We start from the raw sequence: 19785 nt of genomic DNA, 5'->3' as shown, positions 1-19785 counted from the left end.
CTTGCACAAGAGAACAGGGTGATACAGCTAACATTTGTTATTTGTCAGATTGTGGCAATGAAAGGATGGAGATTAAAGGACTTTCATGTTGTAGACGTCCATTGCAAAAAAATAAAAATAAAAAATCATATCTGCCCAACACAAATATCCAGTCTCCAGAAGTGACATTCAATACATTCTATATTCTTCCTCCATAATAAGGAAAAAGATCACCAACCATGACGCATTTAATAGCTCAGGTGCTCTGTTAGCAGAACAAGCATTGTCAAAACCAGGGAGGAAGGTATTTGTCTGATGAGGAGTCAAGATGGAGGCTTGACTGCATGTCAAACAGCGGTTTCTGTAGTGCAGACACGGCCTTACTTGGAATTTCATTCCTCACCTGCCTGTAGCATTTTGCAATGACATGTGAATTTCCTTTGTCAAAAATGCTCTTGTTGCCTTGTCTCATTCATTAGTGCTTCACTTAGGATGATAGCGCATAAATCCCGTCACAAAGAACCGAGCATGCTCTGCTCTCCCCAGCTGCTGGAGGAGATGGGCTTTATCTTCCAAGCCCAGCTCATTCACCAGCACATCCCTGGTAAGCTCTTATTACCTCCTGTCATTCACAATATAGAAGCCATTGCCACAGCCCCAGTGCCGAGCCTCAGCCCTCCAACCTTCGCGACTGCTTGGGCCAGAGTTGTGAGCAGTGATTCTGACAAAGAAAGACAAGTTTACGTTGCTGCTGCTGCCTGGGGATATGGCATGTTAGTACCTCACTGGCTGCAAGAACCCACCAGGAAACCAAAAAAGAATCTTAGGGCTGGGGATGCTCAGGAGTTGCTGCAATCCTGTTGCTGTGTCCGTAGTGCAGGCAGTGCTGTGTCAAGAGTGGAAGCCTTCCTCCTTCTGGCATCGAAGCTAGGTGTCGGACCTGCACTAGCAGAGGCTGTCCAAATGCAAACTCTGCCTCATCATTCCTTCCACCCGTGACTGTTTTGCTATGATGGCCAACACCTGTAACATCTGGAAAGATGATCTTTTTTGTTATGGTTGCCAGTTCATGAGGAAAAGGCACTGAGCAGTCATGAGGTTGTAACAGTAGCCAGTTTTCACCAGTAACCCCCCTGGTGAGAAGCCAGATTAACTGCAAGTGAGAACTTCCTTGGTTGGCTGAACACAAACAACACATAGGATTCGTATAATGTTTGTAAGGATTACTCTAGGTGATATAAAATGGCAGTTTAATGTCTGCAATGAATAGTGTGAGAGGCTGATAAACCTGTGGCCATAGTGCTGTACAAAGCATCCTGTGGAAGCACAAGGGTTGAATGGCTGAGAGCCACATTATGCATCCTCTGACACTGTGTGTGATGGTCACTATTTATTATCATGGGATTGGCACTTTCTTCAGTGCAGGGGCAGGATAGGAGCAGCCTTTTTTAAAGAGAAGAAATCACATGTTTATGATCAGCTTTGTTCTCTGTTACTTGTTCCATTTTGTTGTTCATTTGTTATGGGGCAGAATACCCCCAGCAAGGTGGAGTGCCAATAGGCTGGGGCACTGAACAAACGTAATGGGTACAAAACACTCCTTGTACTGAAGAACTTGTAATCAAAATAGCCAAAGCATGAAAGCACAGGGAGCGTTTGAAAACTGAAGTTATTTTCTTCCCTTTTGTACTTTCCAAATGCAGTTTCAGTCTGGCCGCACAGATTTTCCCACCCACCTCTCTTAACAATCTTATATTTCAAGAGAACTGAAATTATCATGTTCTCACTAGAAAAGAGAGGCCTTTCATGTCATTTTCTAACTCTTTGAAACAAGCCGTGGAGCTGGGTTTCAAGCATAGCAGCTCTGAGGGATCCTTTTTCTCCACAATGTACTAGTCATGTTGATGTGTCACACAAGGACAGCCGTGTTCTTGGCAGACAGCTTCATGTTCCAGGATAACCTAAGTGACATGGTAAAGAACAAAAAGAGTTTTACCCTGATCAAACAACATGGTTTTTGAGTACAGGATTCTGGGAGAGAGACCCATTCCTCCTACTCTGTGCTTTGAAGTAGTGCAGGACATCTCTGAAAACAACAGCAAAGCTGGGGCATATACAGTGCTCTTGCAAAAGTCCACAGTGCTTATTGCAGACTAATTGGGTGCTGGGCTGGGATAAGAAGGCAGCCTTTGTAACAGCATAGTATCCACCACAGCAGCTCTCTGGTACAGATTGGTGCTCTGAGGTATTATTGTAATGTGAGAACTTACGAGCAGTACTCTCTGGACCATCTGGCAGCCATATATATCATCAGGAGAGGAACCCAGAGTTCCAGGATTCCCTGTGATGGAGGCTGTGGTCAGAGGGGGTAACAGAGTGACGTGACAGTGGGCTCACAGCTCATCCAGGATGGAGTTTTGCATGGACATTCTAAAGTTTTAGGATGTGCCTGCTAAATCAGAGAGATGGGTATGGTGGGGAGTCCAAACATTTTTGGTGGTATATGTGTTCCTACAAATGTGCTCAGTTCTGAGCCTAATTCCAGAGGAATTCAACTCATAAGCTGATCTGTGTCTTCAATGGATATCAATTTCTTCAGCGTAACTGCAACTAAAAAGAGTGAAGCAGCAGAGGCACAAAAGGAGAGTTGCAGGAGCAGAGGAAGGAGAGGACAGAAGAAGACCAAGGTACCAGAAGTAAAGAGAATGAGGCAAGCTGTGAATGCTTTTGGCATTTTGCTACCTTATGGACAGGAACAGTAGATCCCTCAGCAGCTCTGCTACTTAACAGAGGTCTGACACAGGACGTACTTTGCAGGTAGCACACACAGCATGCCACAGGGCTGTGCACGAGCAGCAGGCCAATCATGTGAGTAGCTCTATCACGTGTACTGCACATCACCTTTTGAGTCAGTCTCTTGCGGACAATTCAGAGAGAACTGTACAGGGAGGAATTAGAGAGGAAAAATAAACTACCAACTTTGTGTAGACAGTGGGTGTTATCTCTTGAGATGGGCGCACAGAGACTGCAGCTATCCATTATTTGGTGTGTGGGTGGCAACAGTGACATTTCAGGAGCTCAGAGTTTAGCTGTGATGAAGCTGGAGGCCAAAAAGATCACAGTTAGACTCATCTGGGTGGGCTAAGGCTCAGCCTCATATGATGTGTGTGGCTTTCCAAAAGGAGGCTGTCCTTGCAGTGCTCTCAGGAAGAAGTGAAATACTGCCGCGGGGATGGAAAACAAGAACAGGATATGCTGAAGAGTTCCCCAGTACTGCAGAAGGCATCTGGAAAGGGACCGAAGTCATGCAGAGGATAGAATCCAAATTTTGTGAGGGATTTTAAGATTTTTAAAGTGACATTTCAAAAGGGCAAACATAGTGGAGCATTTTAGATTTTGATGTAAGAAGAAATGGAAAAAAAAAACCTGCCCAGGGCATTTCTAATGTATGTTTCAACGTAGCCAAAATGTCAAGTATTTTGTAATATTTTCTTCTATAAAATTCATAATTGAAAAACTGAATTTAAACAAGAACTCCATCTTTTTCCTCTAAAGAGTACCGAAACGTGACTATTCACTCCTTATTTGTCCAAAGCAAAATTCCCACAAAATCAGTGGTTTCATGGAGCGTTCTGGTTTACAAGGGAGTGCTCGTAATGACAAAACCGTTCCAGCTGAAGTTTCTCCATACGACTCCATTCAGCATCAGATCAATATTCGAGGCTCTGGTGGCACTCAGTTCATTTCCCATGGCTAGACTAACCTACTTTCTATACAAACTTCTTTCCTTAGGCATATCCTTACTGACTGCAACAACTCTTGGCAGCTAGGAAAGTGATATGTCTCTTACTCTTCTAACTTTTCTGTATTTTTCTCCTCTCTCCTTCTCCCCTTCCCACTCTCCTCCAGGAACCTTCTGCATCATTTCACTGTGCACGTGTGTGGCTGGAATCAACTTCGAGCTCTCCCGCTACCCCCGCTACCTGTATGGACTTCCCGACGACATCAGCCATGGCTATGGCTGGTCCATGTTCTGTGCATGGGGGGGCCTGGGCCTCACTCTTATCTCTGGCTTCTTCTGCACTCTGGCCCCTTCTGTCCAACCTGTCCCCAGGACCAACTGCCCCAAATCTAGACCTGAGAATGGGACAGTGTGCTAAAAAAACAGCCAACAACAAATACACACACACACACAGGTGTATATATATATATATATATGTCTATGTATACCTATACATGCATATATATGTATATATAATTAAATATATATATAATCTCAAATTAATGCCAGTGCCAAGGTAGAGCTGAGTCCAACATGGCACTCACATCTCCACTGGACTCTGTGTTGCTTCGTTCTTTCTCACCAAGATGGGAATGCTTTTCTCTCACATGGCTCTTCCATCCAACTCTTAACTCCAGCGCCATATCTTAGAGGTTGAATTAACATGCTGTCACACCTACCAGCTGCCACCTGGCGAGAGAGAGAGGGGTCCGGGTGGGGACATGGAATCAGTCTGTACAGGACACGGAGGGCTGGGGATCAGGGGCAAAAAGCCCATCCATTGCAGTTAGAAAGGAAAATGCAAACAGCAAGCAAATAAACAAACCAAGCAATTGAGCCACCTCTACGATGTACCTCCTCAAGGCCATTATCAGAAACCCACACACTTTCTTTTCATTCTGGAAACACAATGAAAAAGGTCTGCCCTATCATTGTTTATTTCTTATTATTTTCTCTCTCTCTCTCTATGTATGTATATATAGTTTGGGAGTTTCTTCTTTTCTTTTCTTTTCTTTTCTTTTCTTTTCTTTTCTTTTCTTTTCTTTTCTTTTCTTTTCTTTTCTTTTCTTTTCTTTTCTTTTCTTTTCTTTTCTTTTCTTTTCTTTTCTTTTCTTTTCTTTTTTCTCTTCTCTTCTCTTCTCTTCTCTTCTCTTCTCTTCTCTTCTCTTCTCTTCTCTTCTCTTCTCTTCTCTTCTCTTCTCTTCTCTTCTCTTCTCTTCTCTTCTCTTCTCTTCTCTTCTCTTCTCTTTCCTTTTCCTTTTCCTTTTCCTTTTCCTTTTCCTTTTCCTTTTCCTTTTCCTTTTCCTTTTCCTTTTCCTTTTCCTTTTCCTTTTCCTTCCTAAAATGCAGAAAACAAAAAGGACAGAAGATGTGGGGAAAAGCAAAAAAAGCATTTTCTCTTTCCTGCCAAACTTTAGAAAGAAGCAAACAGACAAAAACAATTTAAAACAAGAATCTTATGAAATAAAAACAGAAAACACAACAACAACAGCAACAACAAAAACCAACATGAGGATGTCTCAGCAGACTCTCCAACAGTACAGTTTTAATCTTCCAGCTGCCTTACATCCAGGCTTACAACTGAGGCTGAACTGCTATTGCAAATGCAGTAGAAGGCCTTCTGAAAATGCTGTGATACTTATGTGTATAACATTTTCTTCCCTCTTCTTCTTCTTCTTTTTTTTTTTTTTTTTTATTTTTAAGAAAAAGAAAAATGTAAAACATTGCAATGTGATTGTCCACGACACCATCCATGCTGTGTTTGTGGCCCAAGACTGAGGCAACTGCAGAAGCGTGAAGAAAGCCGTCAGGTCTGAGACAGCGCGTCTCTTCTGGTGGATTTCTGGATGGTTTTGGTTTTCATGGAGCTTCCGAGAGTTCAGAATGGTGGATCCAAGGGAAGACTGACCAGGGAGAAGGGAGGTGGGGGGAGCCCTGGCAGTTGTTCCTCCTGAGTATTTACCGGATTGGGATTTCATTGAGTTTTCGGATGTTTGAGAAAACTGGGCAAAAGCCATTACTGAGGAGAAAAAGGGAGAAAATGTTTATAAGAGAGAAGTAAGAGAAGCCTCTTGTTGTGTTCATGTATGCCAAATAAGAACTTCACACATCTTGTCTTTGGAACCTGCCCCAGTTCACTGGACATCTCCACTCTCCATCTGGGAGAACTGTGTACAGATGGAAAAGAAAAGGTCAGATGCAAAGAATGGAGATCCATTTCCCATGAGCTCAAGCGTTGTATGATATAATTGTGAATCTTCAAATGGGATTCTCTCTCTCTTTTGGTCTTTCTCTTTTTCCTGCTACTCCTTTCCCAGTAACCCCCTTCTCCCCTCACTCCTTTCTCCCCGTTGTTCAGGTCATAGATCCCAGAAGAGCTAACAGAACAGCCAGGCTTGCAGATGGGGATGTATACCTTTGGAGGAAGCAGAGCATTTTGGCTGTGAAGACAGCAGCTGCTCGCAGGGGAACAGTGGCTGAAGGGAAGGTGAGGTGAAAGGCCAAGGCTGTAACAAAAGGGAGCTGGAAGAGACAACTGACAAATGGCCCTGTTCAGGAAGTGATGGCATGACTGATAAATGAGCAGGCAAAGGGAGATAGGGCAGAGCAAAAAAGTCCCCCACAAAACAAGCCAATCCAACGTGCTCTTAATTCAGGGATAGTTACATCAGTCTTTTATTACACCCGATATCTGCATGCCATCAGTTCTCATTTGATGATAAAAATCATCTAATTGCGCCTGACCTGGGGCTCACAGCTCAAGAAAATTTGGAGCTGTTGGAGCAAGTCCAGAGGAGGGCTACAAAGATGATCAGAGGAATGGAGCACCTCTCCTATGAAGACAGACTGAGGGAATTGGACTTGTTTCACTTGGAGAAGAGAAGGCTCCGGGAAGACCTCATTGCGGCTCCTGAAGGGAGCTTTTAAAGAGGAGGAGGACTGACTTTTTACACAGTCTGATAGTGATAGGACGGGGGGAGTGGCTTTATAATAAAGAGGGGAGATTTAGGGTAAATGTTAGGGGGAAATTCTTTACTCAGAGGGTGGTGAGGTGCTGAAACAGGCTGCCCAGAGAGGTTGTGGATGAAGCATTCAAGGCCAGTTTGGACAGGGGCTCTGGGTGACAACCCTGCCCATGGCAGAGGGTTGGAACTGGATGGGATTTAAGATCCCTTCCAACCTAAGCCATTCTGTGATTCTATGATCTCCTGAATCTACGAAATCTTACAAGGATAAGGAGGCAATCTGCTGAAATGATGCCTGCACAGAAATAAAGACATTAACTCCAGATCATGCTATTTACACAGCTGTCAGGAAACAGCATTTTGACTTGTTAAAAAATAAATAAATCCAACCAAGAAATAATTCTTATGCAGTGCAATTGCATAGCCAGCCATTCCCCTTCCAGATGTGCTTTCCCTCCCTGTTACACCTTGTGTGATGATGTTCCTTTTTGTTAACAGCGTCCAAAGAAATAAAGTTTCTGAAGGCTATTTTGGAGTTAGGGTAGATCTGGTTTTCTTTCACTCCTGCTCAGCTACTTAGCATTAATGTTCTTTGGTTTACAAATTCCCTAAACATGCCAATGTCAGCTGCCAAGTCAATGTGTTGCCACTGAAATGCCATCCCCGGCAAGTGAAGTTTTTGTCATTTTGTTCTCCATTAGATCTGACTGGAGAAAGTAAGTATTTATTGATTCATGTTGAAAATGGAAACCTTTTGAAGAAACTTGCTTTTAAAGTAGATTGGATTTTTTTTTGTTTGTTTTTCTCTGGCAGTGTTTTCAAACAGAGTGTTCTGAAAAGCTCTGAAACTGTTTGAACTTGCAAATGCTCACTAGATGAGGAGGCTGATGAGTTACCATTGGACAGAAGGGAATTAAAAATAAAAACAGTTCTTGGAAAGCTAAATTGAAACTGAAAGCGTGAAACCAATAACTGAAAACTAAAAGAGACCTTTAAAAATGTGAAAAATTGCAAGCTACAAGAGATTCTGAGAAAAAGCGACTGCTCATAAAGGTGTTAATGCTTTACGAAACTGGTACTTGTTTCATTAAAACATCTTTGAACACAAACTTCATTCTTCCTCTGCAGTTCTGAGCTTGATAGGGAAACTCTTCCATGTGAATAGAGGTATCTGGAGTAACCTCACCAGACCAAAAAGCAGAGGGGTTTCTAGCTGGCGTTCGCCATGGGTCGTGTGGCATGGGAAGCAGTGCGACAGCTCCTGTTGTGGTATACAGCCTTGTGCGAGCCGTGACAATTCACAAAGTGTATTTGTTTCAGATGGAGTTTGGAAGGAGCTATAGCAGTAAGACTGAAAGAAACTGAAGTAATTCTGCTGTTTCGTGGACTCTCGAGTCTTCTCTCTGCAGCTGGCACAAAAATAGTTCTTCCCTGATGAAGTACTCTCTGAAGGTGTTGGTTGGTTTGCAAGCTGTGTATGAGCTGAGTGCAGCCCTGTGTTTGGTGACTGGGAGAGAGTTATGCTTATTTTTCTTTATAGCAGAGAAGCGTTAACTCTGGATCTTTAAGCCCAGTTTGTGATTTTCCACTCATTTGAACACAGCCTCTCAGGTCTGTGTGAGTATGAAGTGTGTTAAAAGTGTGGGTGTAAGTGCCTGAAGCAGCAGGTGAATACAGAGCTTTAATGTCAGGATGGATTCCTAAAGGGACCACCTGTCCAGGCAGCAGCTTCGGTGCACTGAAACAGGGTTAAAACCCCTTGGGATGTTTTGAATTTCTCTCTGTGCTTCTCACAGCCTCAGGAGGAGCCCCAAAGGGCTGTGAGCAGTGTGAAGTTGGCCAAGAGCCTTACATGTTGGCTTGCACCCATCTATAGAGCAGGGCAGACCCAAAATACATCCAGAGCCACATCTGTGGTGGTTAGCGACTATGTACATCCATAGCCAAAGCACACTCCCATCTAGTCTGAGCTTCTGCATTTTTGGGAGGCTTTGAAATATCTTTCAGACCTGAGATTCAAGCTCTTTGACTAGTGTCTGGTTCACTAGTACAGCAGTAGTCAGAAACCTGTCAGATGTGCTCCTCATGCTAAGGGTCTTGGCACTGTCTCTCAGTCTGCTCCAGGGAAGTAATCAAGTATATACTTTACTTCAAACATGTGACTGATTCCATTGCCTTTGGTAGACTATTCACATGCTTGCAAGTTAAGAATGTGCTTTTCTGGGTGATGCTTAGCTTCCTTCAGACTCTAGCCCCTGTTCTTCTTTTCCTATCCTGTCCTTGTAGATAATGTGACACCCTCGTCCTAGCCTGATGCAGGTGCTTGTGTTTCCTCCCTTTTACAGGAAGCTGTTCCCAGGGAAGTGGGGTGAATTGCCCCAGTGCTCTGTGGTGTGTAGGCTGAGGCTTTTTTTACAGTGAGCCTCCAGTTCTTGTACAGTGAGGTTGTTCCGTGATGGCAATGAGTTAGTTGCCATGGCTTCTACTTTTATCCCTGCCAGGGCACAGTGTGGGAGCCCTACATAGGGGATATATTGCAGGAATCTATGTGCTGTGTATCCTATGGACTCTTAGGACACCATCTTCAACCTAAAGCTGTTTGCTTGTTAAAACTCCTGACTCATAGTGGCCACCTGTATATATCATCTCTCCTTTCTCCCTCTCTGCAAACACAGATCTTCCCTGACCTAAATAGTACAGTCCCTCAAGTCATATTTCTAGTTGGGTTTTTATGTCTTTCATTCTACCCCAGGGACCATCACAAGTGGATCAGAAGCCACCAGTGACCAGGGCAGTTTCTTTGAAATATTGCTTTTAAAAAACTAGCACTACTTTAGAAAATGTTATTTCAGCTACATTCAGAAATGAAAAGAAGGAAAAAGAAACCCAAAATAATTTTAAAAAATAACCCTCAGAGTGCAGTCCTCTAACCCAGAGGATCCTGTCCTGTCCTCCCAGGAGAGAGCCATGAGAGTGCAGGTATTCTGCTTTCCTGTAGACACAAGTCACTTGGGAGCACTTTTAGCCATGGCCTGCTGGCTGTGCACTTCATCAGACGATGAGCAAAATAGCATTGGGAAGGGAGAGGATTGCTATGCAGAGGATATCTCAGATTTCCAAGTGTTCCTGGAAGACTGTGTCTCCATGGCTGTCCATTTACTCACCATGCAGCACCTCCAAACCAGGCTCATCCCTGGAGCCCCACTGATAAGCAGAGCTCAGAAGAAAATCACTGTAATCTGTCCTTAATTCTTGAGTGCCAAGCTAACTCCCAGGAGCAAAATGGAGTGAAATAATATGTTACCAAGTATAGCTTAAATAAAGACGTATATTATTCGAGCTCTTTCTTCTTTCTGTCTCTACATAGGCCTAGAAGGGCTATAGGGCTGCTTGGGTGCATTCACACAAATCATCCCTGTGTATCAGCACTGCATTTCCTTGCCCCCAGGGTCTTGCACCCTTTCACAGTGCTTCCTGTTGCACTCATCCAGTCAGCAAGGAGAGGTTCAAGGTGAAAAACCAAGACATTTCTGAATGATTGCCAGGCACCACTGAGAGACAAGGAGTAAAAAGCCTGCGTGAAGCACATTAAGCATGTAAAGGTTAGTGATGGGTGAATATCCAAGGCCAGGAGCTGAGTTTCAAATAGCCCAACTCCAGACTCCCCATAAGATCTTGATTCTGCCAGTCTGAGCTGAAAAGCCCATAAAGACAGGGCTTAGCTCAACACTCAGCACCCCAGTTTTCAGTAACAGCCAGCAGTATAATGCATATGCTCCACATTGCATACATTGAAGTCCACAGAAAGCTTCACCTTGGCTCCAGTGAGTTTTGGATCAGGTGCTTCAAAAAATATTTCAGTGCTGTCGTGTTAGAGGCTGAAAATGAAATGCATGCTTATATACTCATTTATCTAACAATTGGCTTTATAAATAAATCAGTGATTATCCCTTTTCCCCTGATTTATGTTTCCCATTCTGTCTTCCTCCCCAAATCACTAGAACCCCAATCCTGTTGCTTTCTTCAGAGCCATAGCTAGAGATTGCAGTGCTTTTTAAAACAAAGGACCAACTGCTGGTGCCAGTGGACTCTTAACAGGCTTGCTGTTGACATTGGTGGGCCAACTGGAGCTTGACAGAATGCTGCTAGTTTAAGTGTAGTATGCCATGCACATGTGTAGGATTTTACTTGCAGAAATAAACCTGGACAACTGCCACAATATAGGCCACAAGAGAGAAATGAAATGCTGTTCACCTTTAGTAAAGCACTCCAGAGTCACAGATCAATTGTCCTTTCTTGCTGAGGAGAGACTGAGAATGAAAATAACTGAGGCTTAGATAGGTTATCCTCAGGGAGAGGTGGGGAGTGAAAAAAAAAGGAAACCAAGGAGCAGTCGCTTTAGGTCAGACTTGATGGGCATTGGTTAAATTATGTGAGGACAATCCAATGACTCCCACAGCATCAGGAGGCTGGGCTGTCAATCCCTGCCCAGACAATACTTCTGTGTCTTTCTTTTACTGATTAACTCTCCTGCACAGTGGCAGGAAACAGCCCCAAATGTTTCTAGATTAGGGTGTATATATGTGGACACCCTCAATCCACTCCTTCCTTAGCCACACACAGACCATCATACCCCAGTTCATGTGGGTAAACTGGAAATAAGTGTATTATGTGCAGAGGAAGTACGTAGCAAAATGCAACGCAGTGGTTTGTTTTCTGTTCTTTCGTACTTAGCTCAGGAGTTGCAGTGCCATTCAGGTGTCATCTCCGTCTGTGTTAGGTTGTGTATGCAGATCACACATAAAGTCTCTGCTGAAGAGAAGTGAAGAGGCACAACAGAGCTGGTGTGAATTGGATACTTGCCACTAGAAAGTATTTGAATACTTAGAGAAAAGATGCCAGTGTTGTTCTAATTCCAGAGGTGTAGGGAAAGGAAGCAGCTGAGACTCAAATATATGCTTCTTACTGCCTTCTCTGCACTTAGGCAGGATATACCCAGCAGAATGGGGGACAGGCAGCAGCTCAGAGCAGTAACATCCTGAAACACCACTGCAAGACTCCAGAGCTGACTATTGGTGCTCTTAACTATGGGATTTCTGCAGACCTACTTCTGCATCCAGCCAGTCTTGAGCTGGCCATTCTACCTCAGAAAACATCTGTGCCCACAAACCCTCAGTAATTTCTAATGCTACAGACCCCAGCAGTAACCACTGTGTGTGGTACAAATGGGATGTTCTTACTGAGCGAGCAAGGCTAAAGGAAAACAAAACTGAAATCCCATCAGGAGAGCCTTGGTGTTCACTAATTGCTTCTTGCAACCTGCATTTACAAGATGTTTCTGTAAAACACATTGTCAGTTTTCATATTTGTCACGAGAGAAAAAATGGCACCACATCACCTCCAACTCAGAAAAGTTTACAGTCCCTTTATGTAGAAATACTGCTATATGAGGGGCAGTGCCCTACAGCCTGAGTCTTATTTCTGTCCTCTGCTGAGAGCTATGGTTGGCTGCTGGCATCGCCACGGCTGCGCATTAATGGGGCTCAGCACTGCAGGGAGCTTCACATCCCTGTGGCTCTGTGCCTGTGGTGGCGTGGCATGGAAATAGTGCTGCAAAAGCAATTGCTTTCAATTGGCCTTGTTATTTTGCCAACTAGTCAGAACTTCCCAAACAGCAACAGTGATTCTGATAGAGTCAAGTCTTCAAAAAGCAATGTGACCTGCAGGTTTAGCTCCAGTTTCAGGGGTATGTAGACACCAAGGGCTCAGTCTCCTGGGACCAATTGCACAGAAGAAGCACAGCTTCCAGTCCCTGTTCAGACAACGAATAGGAGTAAAACACTGAATGTTTTTGGTGCCCACATCATTTTTAAGAACTACACACGCTCCTAATTTGCTTAAGCTGCTGTGAAGTTGTGTCTGAAGAATAGTTTTCATCTGGCTGTAGAACATAAGGCTACATTTTTATGAAGGGTTTTCCTTTAACAATATAGATCATAAGAAAAGAAAAAATTCAGGTAATCATAACAACAAAAACAAAGTGCAGCCTCAGACTATTCAGCAAGGAGGTACTGAATTATTTATAACTCCTGGGCACCAATAACAATCACAGACATCTCATTTAAAGTGTTACTATTTTTACTTGGCAATTTCCATCGGTTAATATGTTTATGTTCATGTATTTGTGTTTGATCTTCTGCAGGACAAAATTCCCCCTACTTACACACACACACACACAAAAAAAGCATATTTGGAGACTATTGGAGATACTCTTCCACAGTAACTTAAATTGCTCTAAAGCATTTTGAGATCTACTGTGGCAGAGGTTACAACTTCCAGAGCTGTACACTATACCTAAAACAGTCTTGAACTTTCAGTTTCTTTTGAAGTGAAATCCCCTTTGATTAGAGGTCAGTAGGATCAATGGGAAGTTTGCTTCATTAAAACTGTGAAATGGAGTCCTCTTTAGACACCTCCCATTCAGTCATTGTCATTGGAGGTGTGAAGGAAAAGGGTAGACATGGCGCTGAGGGACGTGGTCAGTGGGCATGGTGAGGATGGGCCAATGGTTGGACTGGGTGATCTTAGTGGTCTTTTCCAACCTTAATGGTTCTATGATTCCATTTATGTGTTTATGTGGTAGGGGAACTTCAGCAAGACTGTATCTACATGTCAGCCCACTTCAGGAGCTTTTGCATGGATATGGTGACAGCCACCACTAAGTCGCTTCAGATTTATACCAATTTTTATTTGGTAAAAATAACCTACCATTATACTTGTGTGTGGCTGGAACGATGCAGTGGTAAATGTAGCCCATAGGCTGATACACATATACATGTATATATGTATATATATGTATATATATTTGTAAATTTATGAAAAATGTCCATAGAGTCATGATTGCCTGAAATAAGCTGAGGCTGATGTACAGAATGTCAGGCAAAGGATTGTTTCTTTTCCACAATCCCCGCGTATCTCAGATCTAAATTAAAGCAAATTAAACAATATTATTTCCCAGGAAAATCCCTGATTCTGCTGTTGCACACCAGTCAGCAGCGCACACACCCACACCCGTACATGCAGTAGCGGGGCTGGATCTCAAGGGCTTCTCTAAGGAAGAGAAATGGACTGGAAAAGCGATGATAGAATTTCAGTTCCACCTTAGCTCTCTAAATAGCCGCACTTATCCTTTACCAAGAAGCCCCTGTATAGGCGCTTTTCTGCACTAAGTGTATGTCTGTGAGGGGTTTCTCTGTGTGTGAAGTCAAGCTACACAGTTACACCAAGGCCTGGATTTTCTGATCTGAATTCATCCTCATTAACCTTGGCACTTCACTGAGCTGCTGTCATTAACAGGCTCATCTGCCTTGGTTTCATGTATAGTTAATGAAGGGAGACATTGGCTTCTCAGTGGTGACTCAGTAAAGCTGAGCTCTAACTCAGCTTTAGGAACTCCTTCTCCCTCCACAGAGTGACCACTCACCTGTCTTGAATGGTTCTGAGATCCTAAAAGATCTCAGATCCCAGTGGGAAGACTCAGGCGCCTTGTGCAAAAGAGTATCAGTGCGGAGATCTGCTGTGGCCCCGTACCCACCACACAGCATGTAGGTGTTAAACATGGAAGAGTGTTGGAGCAAAACAAGAGGTTCATAGCAGTCTTCCCCTCCCCAGATTGCAACACAACTGCAAAGCATAGGGATTGCCCCAGTTGCTGCAAAGCCGTATTTGAGGTGGGTTCTTTATGGCTGACTCCAGTCACTGATGACTGGATGGTGCCAGTGCTGAATGTCAGAGATCTTTGGTCTAAACTCTTCACCATTCTCTGTCAGTCTTGAGCATTACTGAAGCAGTCCAGTGAGTGAATTGACATTCTAAAAGCTTAAATTGCTCAACTGTTCTGAGGTTACTCATCTCCATGCTGGCCTGGAAAATGTCATCTTGCTGCTAGTAAGAATCAACAAATTCTGCTCCAAGGTACAGTTTGGGTAATTTCCTATTTGGGTTTTATTCAATGTTAATAAATGCTTTACAGACAGCTTACATGGAGATTAAAGAGATTGCAATTTCATCCCTTATTGTTGGGATTATCGTTGTCCTCAGAAAAACTGAGCCAGGGACTCAACAAGAGAATGAACTGTGACTGTGCTATTGAGAAAGCTGCTCTGGCAAGGCTGAACACATGTCTCCATCTCATGGTGAGAGTCTCTCAAAGCTGAAATCAGGTATTGAGACCAAACTGGTTTGGGAGGACTGGCAAATTAATCAAATATAAGAACTCTGAAGCACTTACTTATATATTCCCATATTTTACCTGACTGAAGCAAACACAGACCAAGGAGTGGAGGAATTAAACCAATTCCTGAAAACTCCAGGGCTAAGTGAACTTTGGCTGCGGTGGCAACAGATGTTCGCTACTATTTATTTCCACAGCTAGATTTAAGTCAGGGACTTGTCAGTGCTTTCCCATCACTCAGAACAACTTCATTTTTAATAATGTTCAGGTTATGGCAAGAAGGACTTCAGGTGGCCTGTAGGAACCTATACAGTAAATATTTAATACTGTGCGTCTATATTTAGGGAAAGACTAGCAAGAAAATGGAAGAGAAAAGCAAGATCAAGGAATCAGTTGTTATCCAGCACAGTACCTTCTTGTCCAGTCTGTACTGTTTCATTCTGATGTTCCTCTCCTGTTACCCTTTCCCCTTTTTTAAGGTCTCAGATGTGTATATCTCTCTCCCTTTTCCTCTCTCTGTGTGAGAATATAGAGATGCTTCCTGTAAAGATGTTTATCTCTAAATCCCATTCCGAACTGACTCTTGCATATGTGACTGTTCTGTTATTTGAGATGTCTGTGAAAAAGAAATAAAGGCTATAAGAGTGAACTCTGGAAATGAGGAGGAGCTTGGAAATAAATCATACTTAAGGATTCGGCATCATTTGCTGCACGACTTTTGAGTATGGTCCTCAAATTTCTTCTTTGTCCTCTCCCATTCCCTCTCTGTGAGTAGGATGGGGACTGTCCTGGAACATGGGACCCAGCTGCTGCTGTGGATGTAAATGTTTCTCACTGTGTCCCACAATGGTTTTGCAGACTGCTCAGAGGTTTACTAACAAGGGCAACCTCTTGCTAAAAGGTGATAAAGTCTCTGTGCAACGTTATGTGGGAGGGAGGCTCTGTGGGGTGATCCTGTCCCACTTCTTCACAACAGCCGTGTGTATTCAGACATGAGCACTATCCTCCCTGCTGCATTCTCCACACCACATTTGAATTATCTTCCTGGAGAATGTTCCACTTTCTCTTAAAAAAGCCATCTCACCTCCTGTGAAAGCCATAATTGATCCTGTGACTCCGCAGCAGGGCATGAGTGTACAGCATCCTATGGGACAGCAGCCAGGCCTTGGCAGCAAACTGACCCCAGAGGCAGGTGGGAGAATGGGTGCGGCATTGTATGGCCATCTCACTTGGGGAAGGCTGACATGTCACCTTGTGGGTGCCCACCATGTCCCTCATGGATCACACGGCCCTTTTAGGCCTGTTGGATCTGACTTGTCCCATTCTCACCCTTGTGGCATCACGCGATGCTACGGTGAATACATACAGCCATGGAGGCAGCGGTCAGTGAGAAACCAGACTCATTGTATCCCTTATCCACAGCTGGTGCACCTCATGCAGACATGTGGAATTTCTTCTGCCACAAGTAATACTTGCCCTAGTCATGGTTTACCTCACTAGGCAAACATTTTTGGAGGGTTCCTCTTCCATCACACCCTTGTCAGTTCTGTGTCCCTTAAGGAAAAGCATCTTTTTGCTGAAAGGAAATGAAACAACTCCCATAACATCTCCATCATTCAGTGATGACAAAAGTTGCAGTCACCACTTTCTCTGACAGTTTAGGAGGCTTAGCATAGTTATTCACTTAAATGCCTCCCACTTCTCTAGGGTATTCCCAAGTACAATGATACAACTGGTACAAGGCATTTGTCATGCAAATGCATCTTGGCCAGATGTTTATGTTTCTTCTAAGTGCAGCACACACATATCAAAGCTAGATTAGAAAAGGCTAGGTCTTTTCTAATGCCACACAACTCAGGCATATTCAGACAGTTGCATCTCTATGTTTCATCTTCCTAGCATGTTTTCTCTTCAAAACGTTCTGTAAATGTGAGTCACATCAGACCTGACAGGAGAAGGTAAGTATTAGAGCCATTTTAGAAACAGGAAACAAAAAGCCTGGAAAGAGATGTGATGTTTAGCAGTTTGGTGCCCCTCAAAACTTCCTCTAGCTGCAACTTTCCAATACCCAGATTGCAGCTGGTTTGTCCAAATCTGCAGTGTCTGTAAAGGTGAAAGCCAGGATGAGGACACTCAGGATCCTGCCTTCATCAGAAAGCTGCTAATAAGCTTTGATCCCACAAAGCATGTCAGCACTTGCCTAATTTCAAGCATGAATGTCCCATTAACGATGTTATCGCCATGTTTAAAGCTAGGCACACGCCTAATTGCTTTGACAGACTGGGAATTATATTAAAATATACTCAACTTTAGGGTATTTTGAAAATCCAGAAATGTGCTCGTTCCTGATTATGCTTCAGGCATTGTCAAGGACATTTGAAGTATGAATGAAGTAGCTCGGCCAAGAGGAGCATTTTTTAGCCAATAAAGGAAGAGTTTAATGAGTTTGGGATGTTAACATCCAGTTGTCAGGAGTAATGGAGGGTGGGATGTACTGCAAGGGTTTTGCTTCTGCACTGCTGCAAGAAGCAAAGTGGCTCCTGTAGCCATTGGTGCTAACAAAAAATAACAGTGAATGACTACTGCCTTAGGTCATTCAGGGACAGTGTGAATGTGCTGGCTAAATTCACAAGTGATGCTCCATCATATCAAATGTGTTGTACTTTCCATTGCTTCCTGTAAATTACTGCAGAAGAAGTGAACAGAAGTTGTTTAAATATGACACAAACCCAAACTTCTCGCTCTGTTATAATCCACGGTGCTAATCTGCAGACACGCGGGCATTTGGGTATGTGCATTTGTGTGTGCAGGACCATGGCCCTGAAGGGTAATTTTCATGGCAGGGTTGAGATCAGGGAACTAACATGGGGAACTGAGAAACCCCTGTGACTTTGTAATGGCATAAAGCTGCAGAAAGCATCACAGGACTTTGTCAAAACAAAACTGGCTTCATCTAACAGTTTTCCTTTCGATTTTTTTGCCGGTTGGTTTTCTTTCTATTTAAATTGGCAAAGAACACTGTATTTCCATCAATTACAGTCCTGTCTGGTAACTAACTAAACAACCTGTTCATGGAAAAAAACTAAGAAATAAATAAGTTAACTGTCAATTGTGGAATGTAAACTGATGAAACAAATAAAGAATTCATGTTGTGTGTTTTAAGAGACTGTCTGCTTGTGTCAGGCACCTCACTGCCCCAGCTAAAGGATGGAGGGGAAAGAGGAGCCGGGGGCCCACAATTTTCTAGCTGATATCTCTTCCTGAGGTGAATGGATTTTGCATTTCATAGGATGGAACCCTTCTTACAACCAAGGAGGTCCTGTCTGATATCATCTGCAACAAGGAACAGAATGGAAGGTGAATGAAGGAGACAGCACTTACTACCTGCCTGCTCCTGTGAGTAAATCCTGTGGGGCTGAACAGAGAGGCATGGGGAAAGAGTTTGCCAGTGTGCTTGAAAATGGCACAACTTCAGGGCAAGTGAAATGAGCTAAGGCTGTGCAGCAGCTTGGTCAGCACTGTGCAGGATTGAACCCCAGGCACAGATGCAGTCTGAGCACGACTCAATGAAACCTCTCTCTGGACAGAGGCAAACAGCAGTAATAAGGGCTGCTCAGGTCTTCCTCCTCTGCCATCAGCAGAGGTAGTGTGATTCATTGGTGCTAAAAATGGAAGCCTGCAAAGCTGTCTTTTCAGCCAAGGGGAAAGCAGGTGCCCTCTCCCCTAGCAGCAGGGAAAGCTCCAGCAGTGCAGCCACAGGGGCATGGAGCTCAGCTGCTCAGTGCTTCTGGAGGAGGGGGAAGGAAGAATGTGAGAGGAAGGAGCCAGCTGCTCCTTGAAGTGTGAGCTGGAGATGCTGTTGTACAAAGGCCTGACTTCTGGGAAAATTCTTAAGACAACAGATTCACAGTAGCCATGCAAAGACTGAACTCTAGCCCCCAGTGCACTGTGGATCCCTGTAGTATCTAGGATATGCCGGAGCCTGTAAGGCTTGTATGCAAAGCAAACAAAGAGAAGGAAACTCATTAGTCTCACTGCTGAAGCAAGGGTGCAGGGAGAGAATTAAATATCTCTTTCAGCATCACACAAGCTACCTGTGGGGCTTGCTGTGCCCTTGGTAAGCTGGCTCTGTTGGGAGTTCAAGGGCTGAGGCTGCCACACACGGATGCTGCCCCTTGCCTGCACAGGCACCTGCACTCCCCAGCCCATGGTGTGAGATGAGGAGCTGCAGCTCTGATCCCTCATGGTTCAACTCTGCCTCTGTATCAGTGCCATCTCTTCCATCACCTTCCATAGCTGGAAGTCAACACTGGCTTAAGAGGGAAAACTAATGCCTTTCTGTCCAGGCAGGAGCAAGGAGTCTGCAGTGGAAGCACGACCAACGGCTCTCTTTCACAGGCAGGATGACCCCATGGCAACCTTTCCTGTCAGGAGCACACAATACCTGCAACAGGTTGGGGCTGCATGCAGAGGATCCTGGTAATGAAATACTTTCAGAGTTCAACACTCATTATCCCATTATAGGACCATGATTTTCCCCAAGGGCCTTCTAAAGAGTTAAGGCTGAGTTCTTTTCCTGCAAAGACCAAACCCAGACCACCTAACATACCACATTTACACAAGTTCTCACTCCCACCCTGCCCAGGGGAAGCAGGATTGTATTCATTTACACTGAGTTGTATAATATTCTACTTTTCAAGGAGTCATATATGAAAACAACAGACCAAAGATTTTAATATATTCAGAGATATTTATTTGCAATGCATTGAAATAATAACTTGTATATGTTATAGCAATGAATAGCAATATATTATATGCAAGACAAT

General features: G+C 43.8%; 1 protein-coding gene across 5 annotated transcripts in view; it reads left to right on the top strand.

Moving 5' to 3' along the window:
* The window catches only part of TMEM178B (transmembrane protein 178B), a 229771-nt gene that overhangs the window by 204161 nt on the left and 5825 nt on the right, over nucleotides 1-19785 (top strand). Inside the window, exons 4-5 of one of the 5 annotated variants that reach the window (XR_014936325.1) lie at nucleotides 18249-18355; nucleotides 19306-19432. Coding sequence is in view for 3 of the 5 variants with exons in the window: in XM_015866745.3 (XP_015722231.2) it covers nucleotides 3889-4139 (251 nt within the window). In the remaining 2 variants the exon portion in view is untranslated. Of the gene's footprint in view, nucleotides 1-3888; nucleotides 7836-18248; nucleotides 18402-19305; nucleotides 19433-19785 lie in introns of those variants that run through there. The other 4 variants (XR_014936326.1, XM_085521471.1, XM_085521462.1 and 1 more) reach the window with 4 other exon arrangements.

This window comes from Coturnix japonica, chromosome 1 (assembly GCF_054131305.1).
Source record: "Coturnix japonica strain WE chromosome 1, WE-NBRP24, whole genome shotgun sequence".
Classification (NCBI taxonomy): Eukaryota; Metazoa; Chordata; class Aves; order Galliformes; family Phasianidae; genus Coturnix; species Coturnix japonica.
Note: the sequence above shows the minus strand (reverse complement) of the source record. Positions and strands in the feature narration are given on the sequence as shown.